The 16363-nt window shown below is 45.9% G+C and overlaps 1 protein-coding gene across 1 annotated transcript in view; it reads right to left on the bottom strand.

Moving 5' to 3' along the window:
- The window catches only part of LOC142585961 (structural maintenance of chromosomes flexible hinge domain-containing protein 1-like), a 409872-nt gene that overhangs the window by 242252 nt on the left and 151257 nt on the right, over positions 1-16363 (bottom strand). The window contains exons 18-19 of the mRNA XM_075697096.1: positions 9149-9253; positions 5256-5333 (exon numbers count right to left, since the gene is read on the bottom strand). Of these exons, the coding sequence (XP_075553211.1) occupies positions 5256-5333; positions 9149-9253 (183 nt within the window). The remainder of the gene's footprint in view (positions 1-5255; positions 5334-9148; positions 9254-16363) is intronic.

The raw sequence follows: 16363 nt of genomic DNA, 5'->3' as shown, positions 1-16363 counted from the left end.
AGTGTCCACCGGAAGGAATGTGAAAAACAAACAAACAAGAAGCACTGCGCTTTGGAATTGACATGGAGCTTCCTTTTTGTCAGTAGTTTTCTCATTGTCTGCTTTGCACCCGTCACTCTTATTAGATAACTTTAGTTTAATGTATGCAATACCATTGCATATGCTATAAAATAGGGAGTCGTCATTGCACATGCGCAGAATGCTAAACGACCCATAGCATACAGCGTGCGCATGTTATTTCTCAGATTTAGCGTTACTGTCTTTGCATGGTTTGTGTAGTTTACGTAAAACATGGCTGCGGTCCTGGCTGCCCGCTTTGAATTGAATTTGGCATTGCTTTTGTACAATTCACTTCATTTGTAGCAAATGACTGTGTCAACGGCTTTTGCTTAGTCTCAGGCCGCTTCGACAACAAAGTATTATGCCTAACCTTGTGGAGTTCTCAAGATCGCTTCTAGCTTCGAACGAGCCGAAGCCTAACGGGAGAAAGGATGGATAGATGGATGGATGTTATGAGCGTCCCCTTTGGAATGGGATGGACACCAATCTCATTTTTTCTAATGCCTAATGTCCTACCTATGCTAAAGAAAAAGAAAAGGAAAAGAAACCACAATGAATTCCCATAAGCGAAGTTTCTGAACCCCTATTGTGAACTTTATTTTTGTACGCCTCCATTGTTTGTCGTTTCCCTCCTTTTCTTCCACCAATCTTCCAATCGCCTCTTACTAATTTTTATTGCAGACATGTTTACGTTCCCCCTGCTCTCGCTGAACCCAAGGGCTTCAAGGAGGCCAGCGATTCCTAAATCGACCGCTGGGCAGATATCCTCACATTCCAATACAACATGCTCCATCGTTTCCCTACCTTTACCACAGCAGGCACATGCTTCTTCCTTGTTGTATCTCGCTATATAAGTACACGTTCTAAGGCATCCTGATCTCACTTTCAAAAGTAATGAGCTTCCTTTTGAGTTATCATAATTTGTTTCTTTCCTGATTTCAGTTTTCTTTTTCCTCTTAAGTACCGTATTTACTCGCATAATGATCGCACTTTATGTAAAAAAAATTGACGCAAATCCAGGGATGCAATCATTACGCGAGTTAAATTTCCCACGAAAAGAAAAACAATTTTTTTTTTTCATCCCCCGTTTGCTGCGAGACGACAACAGGTCAACTAATAGGCGGCTGCCGCTGTATGTAGTGCGGGACACCAAAACAAAAATGGAGGCCGGCGGAGCAAGCCGAACGCGCCAAACGCTATTTCTTTTTCTTCTCGTGAGTACAATATGTGCATTGAAACAGTTTCTTCCATATCAGTAATGAATAATATCGTTAATATCGGCAAGTTCGCGGCAATAACGTAGCCATGTTCACTTTGAGGGGACAGAAACAGATGGGCATGCTCAGCTGCCAGTGACATAGAAACACATGGCCGCCATGCTGCAGAAACTGTGGCATCTGTCTTCACTACTATCCGAATAGGGCACGTTTCCGCTAAGGGTGGGTGGATATATTAGCTGTGTTACAAGCGTCGGCATATGAATAGGGTACACTTCGAACGTATCAGGGTAAACGTGGCTACTATCGTTGCCGCTTGAAATTTGTTGTGTGCGCACGTGTGCAGATGAAAAGAAACAAAAGGCGCCTTTTTGTTGTTGACCACAAACATTAAAAAGCCTACAGATAATAAAGGCAAGTTTGGTTGTACCTCTCTTTGTCATGGAAGTGCGGAAAGTGATGAAAGTAATGAAATGGGGCATCTACTTAAGAATGTTTGGTGCGTGCAGACCGCTTGGTTAGTCTTGAGGAGTAGTTCGCATAGAATTCGACAGATGGTAAGCGCGATCATTATTAGCTAGACTTGGCACCCTGACATATCGGTGCGGCAAGTTCAGGGTGCGATCATTACACGGGAAATTAAAGAAATATAATTTTGAAGACAAAATTCAGGGGTGCAATCATTACGCGAGTGCGATCATTATGCGAGTAAACACGGTAGTTACTCATGGCAGGTTTCTTTTCCATTGTCGTCACCCATGAGATTTCTCAGACTTCCCACTTGACATTCTTTGTTGCTGTGTTGCTCACCATACAGGCCGCATACTTGCTGGTAAGCTTCCTAGTTCTTTTTTTCCACTGCGAATCAATATTATTCCTCTAAAGATACCTGAACACTCTCCCAGCCCGTTTCCTTTCTTCCATATTCCTCAGTCGTTTTTCATAATTGATTTTAATGAGAGGTTCCCTCACTCCAAACTTGTCCAGCCCATATCACTCTGCACAGTTTCATTTGTAGCCTTCCGTCCCACTGACCCTAGGTCGCCATCAAGTGCCGATTGTACCCCTGATTTCAAGCAAACAATTGCATTTCCAAATATAAATCCTGGAACCATTACACCTTTCCGCATACCTCAGAGCACTTCATACATATTGTATTCTCATTGCGCTGTGCTTTCGGGAAGCTTTCTGTCGTTCAGCGAACTTCTCGTATCTCCCTGTTCCACCAGCTTTTCTGTTTCTTTTTGCCTTTCCAACGAACATGTTGCTTTTTTTTTCCGTATTTCTGTCATTATTAAACTTAGAAGCTCATTTTATTCCCACTCTTTACTCGGCCATATGCCAAGTTCTTCCTCGACTTGAGAAATGTTCAGAAATGTTGACGAGAAACCTTTGAGACGTCAGCACCAGCTGACGTAGAACCCTGGGAGTGTTAGCCAGCGCCACCACTCACAGACTTTGGCGGCGGACGTGGAACGCCCTTTTTGCCGTAGGCGTCACGAGAACGTGATCTTTTTGGGTGAAGGCACTGGTCAATAAACCCACACCTGCTACCTGAAGGCATCAATGTTGCCGGATTCGAGACCCTTGTTATGTAATAAACAAGAAGAGAGGGGGTTAACCGAGGGTCCCGATTTTTATTAGTCATATTATAAGAAGCCAACAAACACTGACACCAAGGACAACATAGGGGAAATTACTTGTGCTTAATAAATAAAACAAAGAAACGATAAATTAATGGAAATTAAAGTGGATGAAAAAACAACTTGCCGCAGGTGGGAACCGAACCCACAACCTTCGCATTTCGCGAAGGGTTCTACTAGCACACATAACTACCCAAGAAAGTGCATGGGGAAACAGCGCTGCGGTAGCTCAATTGGTAGAGCATCGCACGCGAAATGCGAAGGTTGTGGGTTCGGTTCCCACCTGCGGCAAGTTGTTTTTTCATCCACTTTAATTTCCATTATTTATCGTTTCTTTGTTTCATTTATTAAGCACAAGTAATTTCCCCTATGTTGTCCTTGGTGTCAGTGTTTGTTGGCTTCTTATGATAAGAATAAATGCAAAGTAACTTTGTTGGTCATTGCATGTTTGCCAATATTCCACATAACTTGGTGAAAACAAAGAAAAATAAGCTCCAACATTTATGAAAAGAATAAAGTGGAGAAAAAGTGTTCAGCGAATTTCCGATCAGTGTCACCTATCAATATTTTGCACAACCTAGGTTATTAGGACTGCCCCATAAAGTCAATGTAAAACAGTAACCGATATTTTGAATGCAAAAAATGGTTTCTTAAAATTTTCAAATGCGATCTGCGTAACTTGCAATGGGAACTTCATTGCCGTGAATGCAATTTCTGTGATTCATGTATTCTCTGGCACTTTAACCGCCATTCGGCCACTACAGTAGACTGAAACCAAAACTTTACATCTTTGGTTCACATTTTGCGGCAACAAAAGTCCGATTTTGTATGGTGTGGTTGTGCAGAATATAGAGTACCTGGTGGGCAAATTTGGGTGATGACTACGGTTGCCATTGAATATGTCTGGTTAAGAAGATTCAGGAAAGCAAGCAGACTGCTTGGCAGCGTGCCCCACTACCATACCGATAACTAGATGTGGTGTAGTGGTGAAATATATTTTAGTGTTACATGCCTGGTGTTCGCCATTAATTGAAGCAGATTTACCAATAGGGCATACAAGCAAGTCCTAAAATGTGTAACGACAGGCCACGAGACATGTTCATTCATCTGAGCACGCAAGTTTCTTTCCCGACTGGTGTTACATGCCTGGTGTTCGCCATTAATTGAAGCAGATTTACCAATAGGGCATACAAGCAAGTCCTAAAATGTGTAACGACAGGCCACGAGACATGTTCATTCATCTGAGCAGGCGAGTTTCTTTCCCGACTGCCCCATAACATGAGCGTGAGTTCCTCCTTAGCTGGTCCGCGAATTACACAAATGCATAATACTTATATAAAACATTCGTAATGCATAGTATAGCACAATGTATTTTCGTTTTCCTGTGGCCAAGTTAGCGCCACCAAACACACCCACATTTCAAAGACCCCAACACTGAAACGGATTGCTTTAGCTTGGCTTCCAGGGCGAAATGCTAGCCAAAACATGGCTGTGTGGTTGCCACTGAACACGTAAATCTCGCAAAATTTAGCAACTTCATTGGAAGTTAGTGTTTTGGCACACGTTCGTGCAGCTCGTTGAATTGGCACAAGATGGCGCAACTGGCGCAGCTCGATCCCTGTGGGTCCCCTCGCCAGACATACCTTTCTTTACCATTCACCCTCTTAGTATACACATTTACATTGCAGCGATCGCGGGAAGCTCACGCGCGTTTCCACAGGAACGGCGTCAGTACAACCATGTGCCTCTGCTCCATCAACAAGGAGGCATGAATAAGCTCCAGACGTCCTCACCTCCTCGTCTACCCTCTCTTACGGCTCAAGTGGCAAGATAAAAGAGTGTCACTACCTTTAGTTTTATTCAGGGTGCTTAACTGAGCGCGGCTGTTCGCACCCACTGGTTGTCAGATTGTGAAAGTTACCTCAATATGCGCTCCAGCACCAACGACGTAATGCCCTCCACTGCGCCGGCAATGTTTTGCTGACGCCTGCCAAAGCCAAAGCTGCCGATATGGTGCAGCATTTGCAATTTCGGTGGTTTCCACTTTCGAAACAATTTGGCACAGCAATTTTCTTGAGTATCACAATGGCACAATTGGTGCAGGATTCCCATTCCTGAGCATTCACAAGATGTTCCTCACTGTCCTCACACTCAATCACATGGCTTCCTTCCAAGGTTCAGTGCAATTTTGCACATACAGAGGCCATAGTAAACGCAGTAACAAAATGCAACCGGAGACTAGTCCACCAGAAACAGTTGTGGCTTGGTTCATAACAAAAGGCTGAATACTAGAGTTAGAAGGGCAAGCACTTCTGCAAACAAGGAAGCAACTCACCCATTCTGCGAAACCAGTAGCCCCAGTTCTTGTTGTGGGGAGAGACGTACTGTGCAACCACCTTATCACCCGATGCAGCTGTATTGAAGAACAGGAAAAATGGCACATGAGAAAACATGAGCTACTTGAAACAAAGGATCTAATCAGACGTGCCTTACGGCATATGAAAGGCATTCTATGCATCACTGCTTTGTCGTTGCTTGCGATTCTGCGGTGTTGTGCCAAGTACAAATGCACATAGTATGCCTTATGGATTTATAGTCAACAAATGACTTTCCGCGCACCAGTTTTGGACATGCCCAATAATCCGGATGGCTATGCGGCACCATCACGTACCCCACCCCACAAAGTCAACGTATAAGAATGTCTGAAATTTCAGAAGCAAAATATTTTTGCCGTCCGACTTTCTGGATTTCTTGGCATGACTGAAGGTCCAAAACAGCATTAGTCTAAGCCACCACTACCGGCATTTTGCTTATCTCTCCACCTCAAACAAGCGCTCTCGCACGCAGATCCACTAGCAGCCATAGACACTACCATGGCAATGCTCTGCCTACCTACTTAAACATTCGCTACCAAGTCTCTCGCTGTTCAGTGCCATGTACAGTCGACTCCCGTCAATACGAAGTTCACGGGGACCGCAAAAAACTCCGAATTAAATGAACTTCCAATTAAGCACAAAACACAAAAAACAGCACTTTATTTGTGGCGAAATCGAGTATTTTCTTTAAGAAAAATAGTCGGTCATCTTGCTTTGCTTCTTCTTGCCGAATCGCGCTGCTGAAAGCAAGTTCTGCAGACTGTAGATGTGGCGGAACGCTTCTTCCGCGTTACCTTCAGCGGCAAAGAAGCGCCCCGCAAGAGCAAGGCCCACAGCTACATTGGCAGCCTTAGGTTGCGGCTCGCCTTCAACGTCATCGTCACTTTCCTGGGTCGCTTCCTGGGGCCGAATAATCTCTACAATTTCGCTATCCGTCAGCGCACCGCACGTTTCGACCGCCTTGTCTACGGCGACGTAATCTTCAAAATTGACGTCCCCGAGAGCATCACCAAAATCAGTGCCGTCAAGCTCGCTTGTTGACGCTTCATCCGCTGAAATTTCAGAAGCATCCTCCGAAGAAGCTGCCACAAAACCGCTAGCCCTGAAGCAGTTTGCGATTGTTTCTTGCTTCACACGATCCCATGCTCGCGCCAACATGTGGATGGCACTAAGCAGGCTCACCTCGTACTTTGTGGAGCTATCCATACACAAAATCATGCGCTCGAGGAGGTGCCGCCTGTACAGGACTTTAACATTCTTGATGATGCCTTGGTCCATTGGCTGCACAACAGCCGTTGTGTTTGCAGGCAAAAATGCGAGGTGTATTGCACTCAAGGCTGGCACATTCACGTGAGCACTGCAGTGATCGACAAGGAACAACACCTTGCGGTTCGAAGCAGCAAACTTGCGGTCCAATTTGCTTATCCAGCTCTTGAAGGTTTCGGCCATCATCCACGCTTTTTTGTTCGCCTCATAGTCCACAGGCAGCGTCTTCACGCCTTTAAAACATCTCGGCTTCGCGGCTTTCCCGATCACAAGTAACCAACATCGTTCCGTGCCAGTCAAGTTTGCCGCGATGAGCACCGACACTCTCTCCTTGCTGCGTGTTTGCCCGTAGCACAGTCATCGTCCTTGAATGTCAGGGTCTTCTCTGGTAGAAGCCGATAGAAGAGTGCAGTCTCATCTGCATTGAAGATGTCTTCCGGTCTGTATTCGGCGAGATATTCACGCAGCTTTCCGTCCTTCCACGTGGCGCATGTTTCCTGGTTAGCGGACGCCTTTTCACCACACACGCTCTTGAAAACCAGGTCATGGCGATCTTTAAAGCGTGTCAGCCATCCATCTGACGAAACGAAGTCATCGATCCCCAACATTGCTGCAAGCGTTCGGGCTTTCATCGCAACGATGTCTTCGCTGAGAGGAAGTTTGTTGCTCCTGGCCTCCCTAATCCAAACCAGCAGAGCCTTCTCCAACTCTGGGTAAGCGCCGGTGCGCATTCGCTTCCGAGAAGTCTTGAACTTGTCGTTCTCAAATGCATCCATTATTGTGCGCTTGTTCTTGATGTAGTTAGAGAGCGTGTTCGGCTTGATCCCGTACTTCCGCGCTATGTCTTGTTTGGCGGCACCTCCCTTCTCAACATCCTTCAAAACCTCGACTTTCGTTGCCAGGTCGAGCGTGCGATAAGAGCCACGGTTTGCCATGGCTATAAACTGCGCGACTAGGTACAGTCAATTCCGAATCACTCGTGGAACAACCTAGCCTACGAGCTTCCCACACAAAGGCGCTCGACCAACGCACGCCTCGACACGCTGTGCACGCTGCAAGACTAATCTCACACAATCTCGCCACTGCCAGTATGCAGCGCTGCGTGCACCTATGGCACCCGCGTGGCCTCCGCGATCAACTCCGGCCATGCGCGGCAGCCGCGCGCGGCCTCCGGCGGGAGTCGCTTCGCCTCCCGCCAGAGTTGATCGCGGAGGCCACGGCAGCCGTAGCAATGAATACTTGCGCCGCTCCAAGAAGGATGGCGTTGCGGGCGGCTGCGGTGGCGATGACACCAACGCGGAGCGCGGAACTGTTGCAACACTTGAAAAATTGCACATTCTACCAAAGAATGACGGTCACCTCGAGGATCCCGGCTGAAAATTAACTTCCAATTAAACAATATTACTGGATGAGGACTTCGAATTATCGAGCGATTTCTTCTATAGGATTACATGCAAAACTGATCGGGCCAGCACTTCACTTCTAATTAACCAAAAATTCCAATTAAGCGGCTTCGAATTATCGGGAGTCAACTGTATGTCATTAAAACAATTTCCCGCCGTAAGCAAAGGTGCCGACTCTGCCTATGTAATCCTCGCCAATGGCTTCGAAGCACGAAAAGCATGACGCATTACATAATGCAAATTTCAAGAAGTAGGCGTAGCCCCAAAACAGCTGTCTTACGTAGTGACGCATACCAAAAGTGAGAAGCTGCGATTGTTACAGGACAAGGTATGTTTCCCTTAATTACACACGCATGCACCCGCCGTCTCCTATCACAGTACGAGCACCAATACACCTAATAAGCGCACTGGCAGATCTTTAGATCTATTTCGGACGTGCCTGTATCGATTTGAGCACTTGGGAGTAGTAAAAGGCATGCATTCATTTTTTCGGACTGCCTGATTTTTCTGACATTCTCGCGGCCCCTAGAAAGTTCGAAAAATCATGCGTTGAGTGTATATACATACATCTTCAGGACTTTTTTTTTAGGATGTTATAAGTGTAATGAGAAATTCCCACACAAAAGCTTTAACCAAAGAATGCCTAATCCGAAAAGACTGTGTAAAAGTATTCAGAATGAAAACTTCATTTCAAAAGTGATTTTAATTCTTTTGTAATAATACTTGAAGCTGAGTGGTGATTTTGCCTAATCAAGTTTACATCATTATGGATATGGTTTAAGAAATGCTTAGGAAAATTCAATAATAAAAATGCATTGAAAAAAAAATTTTAAATTAAATTATGGAGTTTTACGTGCCGAAACCACTTTCTGATTATGAGGCACGCCGTAGTGGAGGACTCCGGAAATTTCAACCACCTGGGGTTCTTTAACGTGCACCTAAATCTAAGTACACGGGTGTTTTCGCATTTCGCCCCCATCGAAATGCGGCCGCTGTGGCCGGGATTCGATCCCGCAACCTCGTGTTTAGCAGTCTAACACCATAGCCACAGAGCAACCACCGCGGGTAAATGCATTGACAATAATCAGCCACTTATCGTTTAAGAATCATGTAGTCAATACAGTCATCCCTGAAATTTCAGTTTTTGAAAGGAGTGTTAATGAAAGCAAAGGAGTGCCACTTACAGTGCCAGACGATTTTCATCTCGACAGAGAGGCGCTTGTTTTGAGCTCCAGGCAGCTTGCTGACATTCTCCCCTTTCTTGTTCTGAATTTCTACCTTGATGTCACCTGCACAAAAACTGCCACATAAATAACCAAATACAATGCAGTCTGCACATTGTTGAGTATAAGATAAGCACCAATGAAAGCACATCCGACTCATCAACAAGTAAGGGTGTACAAATATCTAGATTTTCCAACATGAATACAGATACCTAACTCTCACTACCAACCGACTATCAAATAATGATATGCACTATGCATTCATTGCCAAGCTTGATCATGTCGTTATGTTGAACATCGCAATTTTGTTGTCGGCGGTAAAAAATATGCTAGTGAGCCATTATAGTGAGACCTTCTGTATTTGACTAACGGTAATTTGGAAAATTTACTCATTCACTCTATCTGTCTGCTCCCACTAACCAGCGAGTTATTAGACATAGCAAATGCTCATAAACTCAGACATTTGGCCTTGCAGTAACATAATGCAGTAACAAAATGCAAATGGAGATTAATCCACCAGAAAGAGTCCCTCATTGCATTTGCTGTCAAACAATAAGCTCAGGAAAGTGGGCGGGATTGCAAAAGTAACGACAAATGAGTAAAGCAAACGGTGTGCCAGCATCCAACTATAACAAAGTGGTGCTGTATTGTTTTCTATGACCGTTGCTTAGAAAAAACTGCCAAGACATCTGACCAACTCGCTGTTGTCCAAGTACTGGATTTGCAAGAATATAACGCAACTACAAATCTCATGTGGAATGTGAAGAAAAAAAGAGCTTATCTTCAATTAAAAAAAGATGGTTAAAACTCCACGTAAGCATGCGTAATGCACCAGTACTCACTTTCAATAAACCTTTATAGCATATTGCAATGCACGCACGCATCATGGTAATGCCCAGCATGGAAGCTCACTACCTAAGAGACCTGTACAAGTTTTCTGGGTCCCACTTGGGTGCTTATTGCGATAGCAGATACCCAAGCACTCTACAATTAAACAGACACGCAATACACTGCGCTGAGGCTTGTACATGGCCATGCAGCGGGAAGCTGCCATGTTTGCATAGCAACAGGGTGTCTACCAAGTTGACATTTGCAAATTCCCTGAGTTTTCAAGGTTTCCCCGAATGCCCTTGCAAGATTCCCTGAGTGACCCAGAACTTGGTTTTATGTCAAGATGGGCTGACACCATGTATCCCGATGCTGCCTCTCTCTAACAAGCATATTAAAAATAAAAAAGCGACTTATTCCAGTCCAATAGCAAGGGGTAGTGTTTATTTTATTCCAAAAGAAAACAGAAGGAAGGGGTTAGTAAAATGCACAGCGAATAAAATATACTTAAAAAAATTATAAGACCCATAAAAAATCGTCGACTATTTTCAAATGCGGATAAAAAGGAGATGCATACAGAAGCAAATATTTTCAAATATGAGCTATATTCATCAACTGATAGCAAGCTCATCGGTATATGAGGCCTGAACTTTGTCAGAAGTGAGATTCTTTCGCAACAGCTAGTGATGCAACCTCAGCTGACATACTCTCAGCCCGCGCATATCCCTCAGTGTCGCGTTTCACTGCTTCAAAGAGTTTATTTTGGTTTGGATGAGGGACACCTGCATCTTGTTTTTTGAGCTCAAGCTCCTTCAAAGAAGCAATGGCACGCCTCCTTTAGCATTCATTCCTCAATGAGTAGGTCTTTTATGTTCTCATCCTCCTTCCGCCACGCATTCACCCCACGGACCATTTAAAGCATCGTCTTGGTCATTTGTACAAACAACGTCGGATTTTTCGGACTCCCTAGAGGCCGCGCAAATGTCCGAAAAATCGGGCAGTTCGAAAAAATGAATGCATACCTTTTATTCCCCTTAAGGGCTCAAATCGCCAAAGGCGCATGCGAAAAAGCCCTGAAGGCCTGTCCGTACACTTATTAACCATATCAGTGCTTGTACTGTGATAGGAAATAGCAGACGCACGCGTGTATAATTAAGGAATACATACTGTGTCCCGCGACAACTGACCCTTCCCACGCTTGTTATGCTTTACTGCATACGTTCGTGTATGCTTCACAGCGTAACAATGCTGTATTGAGGCGAAGCTGACTGTCGGGAACTGGCATTATGAAAAGCGCCGTGCTTTTCGAGCTTCGAAGCTGACCGTGAGGACCACAACAGCGGAGTTGGTGCCATTGCCAACAGCGGCGAATTCTATCAATGAAAGGCATGGCACCCAGGCAAGAAGCTTAATAACGAATGTTGAAGCAGCTTGGCCTGGCAGTAATGGCAACGACTGTCAGCTGGTCTGCGTGCAAGAGCGGCAGTTCAAGGAGGTGAAGTAATCAAAACGGCAGCGGTGGTGGCTTTGATTAATGCCATTTCGGACCTGCAGTCACGGCAAAAAGTCCAGAAAATCAGGCGGCGAAAGGTTCTTGCGTCCCAAATTCAGATAAGTTTTCAGACATTCTAACGGGTACGTGGTGGTGCCGCAAAGCTGTCCAAATAGTCAGGCATCCGGAAAGTCGGCAGTCGACTGTACACTGCCAACTATTTCAGTCGACGATACGGCACCAAAGACGATTCGTTGCGATTCCTCTCTGTTAGTCAAACCAGCACTACCGCAACTTTCATTTCCTTTCAATAAAATGGCAGCAAATTTTCCCTGATAGAAGTAAAAATTCCCTGACTATTCCCTGAGTATTTCCAGACTTCTCAAAATCCCTGAGAATTCCTGGTTTTCCCGGTTGATAGACATCCTCAGCAAGGCCATGTGGACGGGTTTAGGCTTTGTGCATTGGCTCGTTGGACTTGTACAGGGTGTCTACCAAGTTGACATTTCCAAATTCCCCGATTTTTGCAGGTTTTCCCTGAGTGGCTTTGCAATATTCCCCGAGTGACACAGAACTTTGTTCTATGTCAAGGCAGGCTGACACCATGTCCCCTGATGCTGTTACTCTCTTGTAAGAATGTTAAAAAATAAAAGAGCAACTTCCTGTTTTTATAAGGAGCAGTAGTTATTTTATTCAATAGGAAAACAGAAAGGGAGGAGGGGGTGGCTAGTGAAATGCTGAGCAAATAAAATACCTTCAAAAAAATGGTAAAACCAGTTGCGAATCGAGTCGACCATTCTCAAATACGAATAAAAATGAGACGCATACAGAAGCAAATAAGTTCGAATATGACCTATTTCTATCTATTGTTTACAAGCCCATAGGTGTGATGTCTGAACTTTGTCACAAGTGAGATTCTCAACAGCTGTTAAGTCACCCTCATCTGTACAGACATCCTCTTAGCATGCCCACAACGCCTCAGTGTTGTGTTTCGTTGCTTGAAAGAGCTTATTTTGGTTTGAATGAGGGAGACCTGCATCTCGGTGTCAGCCAATACACTGTTTTTTTTATCTCAAGCTTCTTCAAAGAAGTGGCGGCCCGCCTCCTTTCCTGTTCACTTCTCAATGAGTCAGTCCTTTCTGTTCTCGTCCTCCTTCTGACGCATGTTCGCTTCACGAACTATTTGAACCATCATCTTGGTCAGTTGTACAGTGAACGTACGATGTTCAGTACGCTTTAGGGGCCACGAAAACATCCGAAAAATCGGGCAGTTCGACAAAATACCGTATTTACCCGCGTATAACCCGCCCCTGCGTATAACCCGCACCCCTAACTTTGAACTCGGCGGAAAAAAAAAAAAAAAACTCGCGTATAACCCGCACGTTTACCTGAAAAAAAAGAAATGAGCGCTAGAAAGATGCAACTCACTCAGTGATCATTTCGTTTTCAGAACATTTATTCAAACGACCGCCACCACGTCACTGGTTATCCGATTCTTAATCGTCGCCGCTCTCACTACTGCCATCCGAGGCTTCATCGCCACTCTCAAAGACGTAGTCGTCCTCGGAACCATCCAGACTATTACTGATCGCACAATTTTTAAAGCTTTTGCGCACCAAATCGGCCGGTATCGCTTTCCACGCATCCACGATCCACTGGCACAGCAATGGAATATCAGGCCTTCGCACGCGTCCCGTCGGTGTGGGGGCGTAAATGCCGTCGGCCATCCACTGGGCATACAGCCGCTTCACGTGTGCCTTGAACGGCTTGTTCAGACACACGTCGAGTGGCTGTAGCATGGACGTCATGCCGCCAGGTATTATGACGAGGTCGGTGCTGGTCTCGGCAAGGCGAGCCTTCACCGCATCAGTGCAGTGGCCTCTGAAGGAATCTAGTACGAGCATCGACCGGCGTGCCAGCAAGGCACCTGGTCTTCGCTCCCAGATTACTCGAAGCCAGTCACCGACTAGGCCACTGTTCATCCACGAATTTTCTTCCGCACGCACGATTCCTGGGGGCAGTGGAATGCCAGGTAGCGTCTTGCGTTTGAAAATGACATACGGGCGCAGTTTCGTGCCGTCAGCCAAAGCGCATAGCATGACTGTGCAGCGCAGCTTGGCATTTCCGCCGGTCAGCACGCTGACTGATTTGGAGCCCTTTTTTTCCATGGTCGTGTCCATCGGCATCTCAAAGTACACAGGTGTTTGATCAGCATTTCCCACCTGAGACAGCAAATAGCTGTGCTCCTTCCGAAGTGCGATCACATATCGTTGCAAGTTCAACAACTTTTCCTCGTAGGCTTCAGGAAGCCGCTGGCACATGGTTGTTCGCCGCCGCATAGAAAATCCATGTCTTCGCATGAAGCGCTGAAGCCATCCACGGCTTGCACGAAACTCACGTGGAATGTTCAATTCCCGGGCCAACTTCAGGGCTTCCATTTGCGCCATCTCAGTCGAAACAGCGTGGCCACGACTTCTCTGCTCCTCAATGAACTTCGCAAGCTGCGTCTCGAGGTGGGGGTACGCGCCAGTCTTCGGACCCCGAAACGCTCGCCTGTTCCGGTTCGTTGCTTCGAGACTCTCTTTTTTCTTCCTCCAGTCGCGAATGCACGACTCGTCGACGTCATGCTGTCTTGCAGCAGCTCTGTTGCCGATTTCTTCGGCAGCGGCTATAATCTTTAGCTTCTCTTTCGCTGTGAAACACTGCCGTCGAGTCGCACTCATGATGCCAAAACAAAGCAGGCAAACAGTGCAAACTGGGGTAAGTACACTAAACAGCGCCTAACGCGAGGCTCAACAATGCTGGCCTTTCGTTGGCCCTTCATCGGCTTGACAAGCGTCGATGACGATGGGGATGGCGGACTACACGGGGAGGCCGCCGCACATTGCGGTGAAGCCGACCCCCCCCCCCTCCCAAGGAAAAAATTCGCAGATAACCCGCACCCCCACTTTTTAAACGCGTTTTTTCACATTTTGGTGCGGGTTATACGCGAATAAATACGGTATATGCATGTCTTTTACTGCCCTTAAAGGGGCCCCTGAAATGGTTTGGACAAATTTTCTAGACACGTAGGGTACAGCTAAAGTTAATCAAACGCACTACAATTTGTGTGAAACGTCTCGTGTTAAGGGAGCTACAGCCAATTACAAGTTACCCTCCTCCATAGCCATGCATTTTCTCTTCAACTCGTTCGCAGAGTGATTCGGGCTAAGCTCCACTTTCACTGGCTCTGCGTCATGATGGCACGTCGTGTCGTCGACTTCCGGTTGTCTAGGTGTGCGCGCAAAGCCTCTCCAAACTCTCCTCCAGCTGCTTGGCTGTCGGCACCAAGTGACAGCTATCGAAGCAGTGTGCGTTGCGAGCATCCTGTTGCAGCACCGAATGTGTCTGGTATTCCGGTAACCACAGGCGAGCTGGGTGTTTTGACGGATGGATGGAGGCATAAACTCAAGCTGGCGAAGGAACTTTAGCGTAGACGCACGTGAGCGGCCTGATCGGTCTGCACTGTCCAGCCATCTGTAGGCACAGAGTTTAACCAGCCAAACAAAGCGCTAATATGGCTCTAACCAAGTGTAACACATTTTAAACATTTACAAAAACAATGTGTTAACGATTACACTCCTGCGAAAAATTTACACCAGCAGCAAAGAAGAATACATTTCGTTACTGCTACTGTGTGTGGTTGAGCTACGTGCCACCAAGTGGCTACGCCGTGCAGACCATTCACATCTGCGCTCCTGCTCATCCTGCGAAACGACACGGTCAAACAGGCAGGCCATGTCCCCTTGCGCTTGCGTTTACCCTAATACTGGACTTGCAAAACGCTATTGCGTTAGCAATCTTCTGGTGTAAAGTGGCGGCGGCAAATACGCAAATCCTGGCACCAATTGGAAAGCAGCAGCCCTATGCGCTGCAGCCAGTCCGCGTGTCTGCTTGCCTTGCAGAGGGACACAATGTCCCAAGTTGACATATTGCCAGTCACTACGCTTGGTGTCCACAATGCAACAAAGTTGAATCATAATGCTCCCGAAAAGACTTGAGACCAACGCTGACCGCAGAGCTATCGTCAAAATGGAGCACATTGTAACACAAGCAGACGACACTCGCTGCGTGCTGGAAGTGCTTAAGTATAGTGAGAAATTGTTTCTTGTGCATCTTTTTACAGAAACAAATTAACTAACATTGCAACTATTACAAACATCATTTGTTCTCCATAAAGATGGAAAAATTATCGATGATGCGCCCTGGGCAGCCAAAAGGATAGCTTGCCCTACTGATGTCAATTGTGTGATTTACGTCATATGGTAGGGGCGGCTGAAAATTCCACGAAGCAGTGTGCTGCGATCGGCAGCGATGTACATTTTTAAAACCTTATAATAAATTACGTTTTACCAGAGCACTTAAATGCGTCAATTAATGATAAGAAGGACCTACTCTATTAACTCTGTACGTTTGTACAAAATTGTCAAAATCGTTTCAGGGTCCCATTAAGGGCTCAAATCGCCACAAGCACAGGCGAAAAAGCTCTGAATGCATCACAATACACTTATTAGGCATGTTGGTGCTCGTACTGCGACAGGACATGGCAAGTGTACACGTGTATAATTAAGGAATAGATACTGTGTCTCGTGACAATTGCCCTCTCCGACGCTTGTTATGCTTCACTGCAATACTTTTGCATATGCTTCACTACATAACAGCAATATACTAAGGCAAAGATAACTTTCAGGAACCTGCGTTATGCAACACGCCGTGCTTTTTGAGCTTCGAAGCTAATAGCGAGGACCACAAAGGTGGAGTCACATTGCTGACAGCGGTGAATTATTCTTTCAATGAAAAACATGGCGCCAAACGGC

Source organism: Dermacentor variabilis, chromosome 6, assembly GCF_050947875.1.
Source record: "Dermacentor variabilis isolate Ectoservices chromosome 6, ASM5094787v1, whole genome shotgun sequence".
Classification (NCBI taxonomy): domain Eukaryota; kingdom Metazoa; phylum Arthropoda; class Arachnida; order Ixodida; family Ixodidae; genus Dermacentor; species Dermacentor variabilis.
The sequence above is the reverse complement of the archived record's forward strand: the minus strand, read 5'-3'. Positions and strand labels throughout refer to the sequence as shown.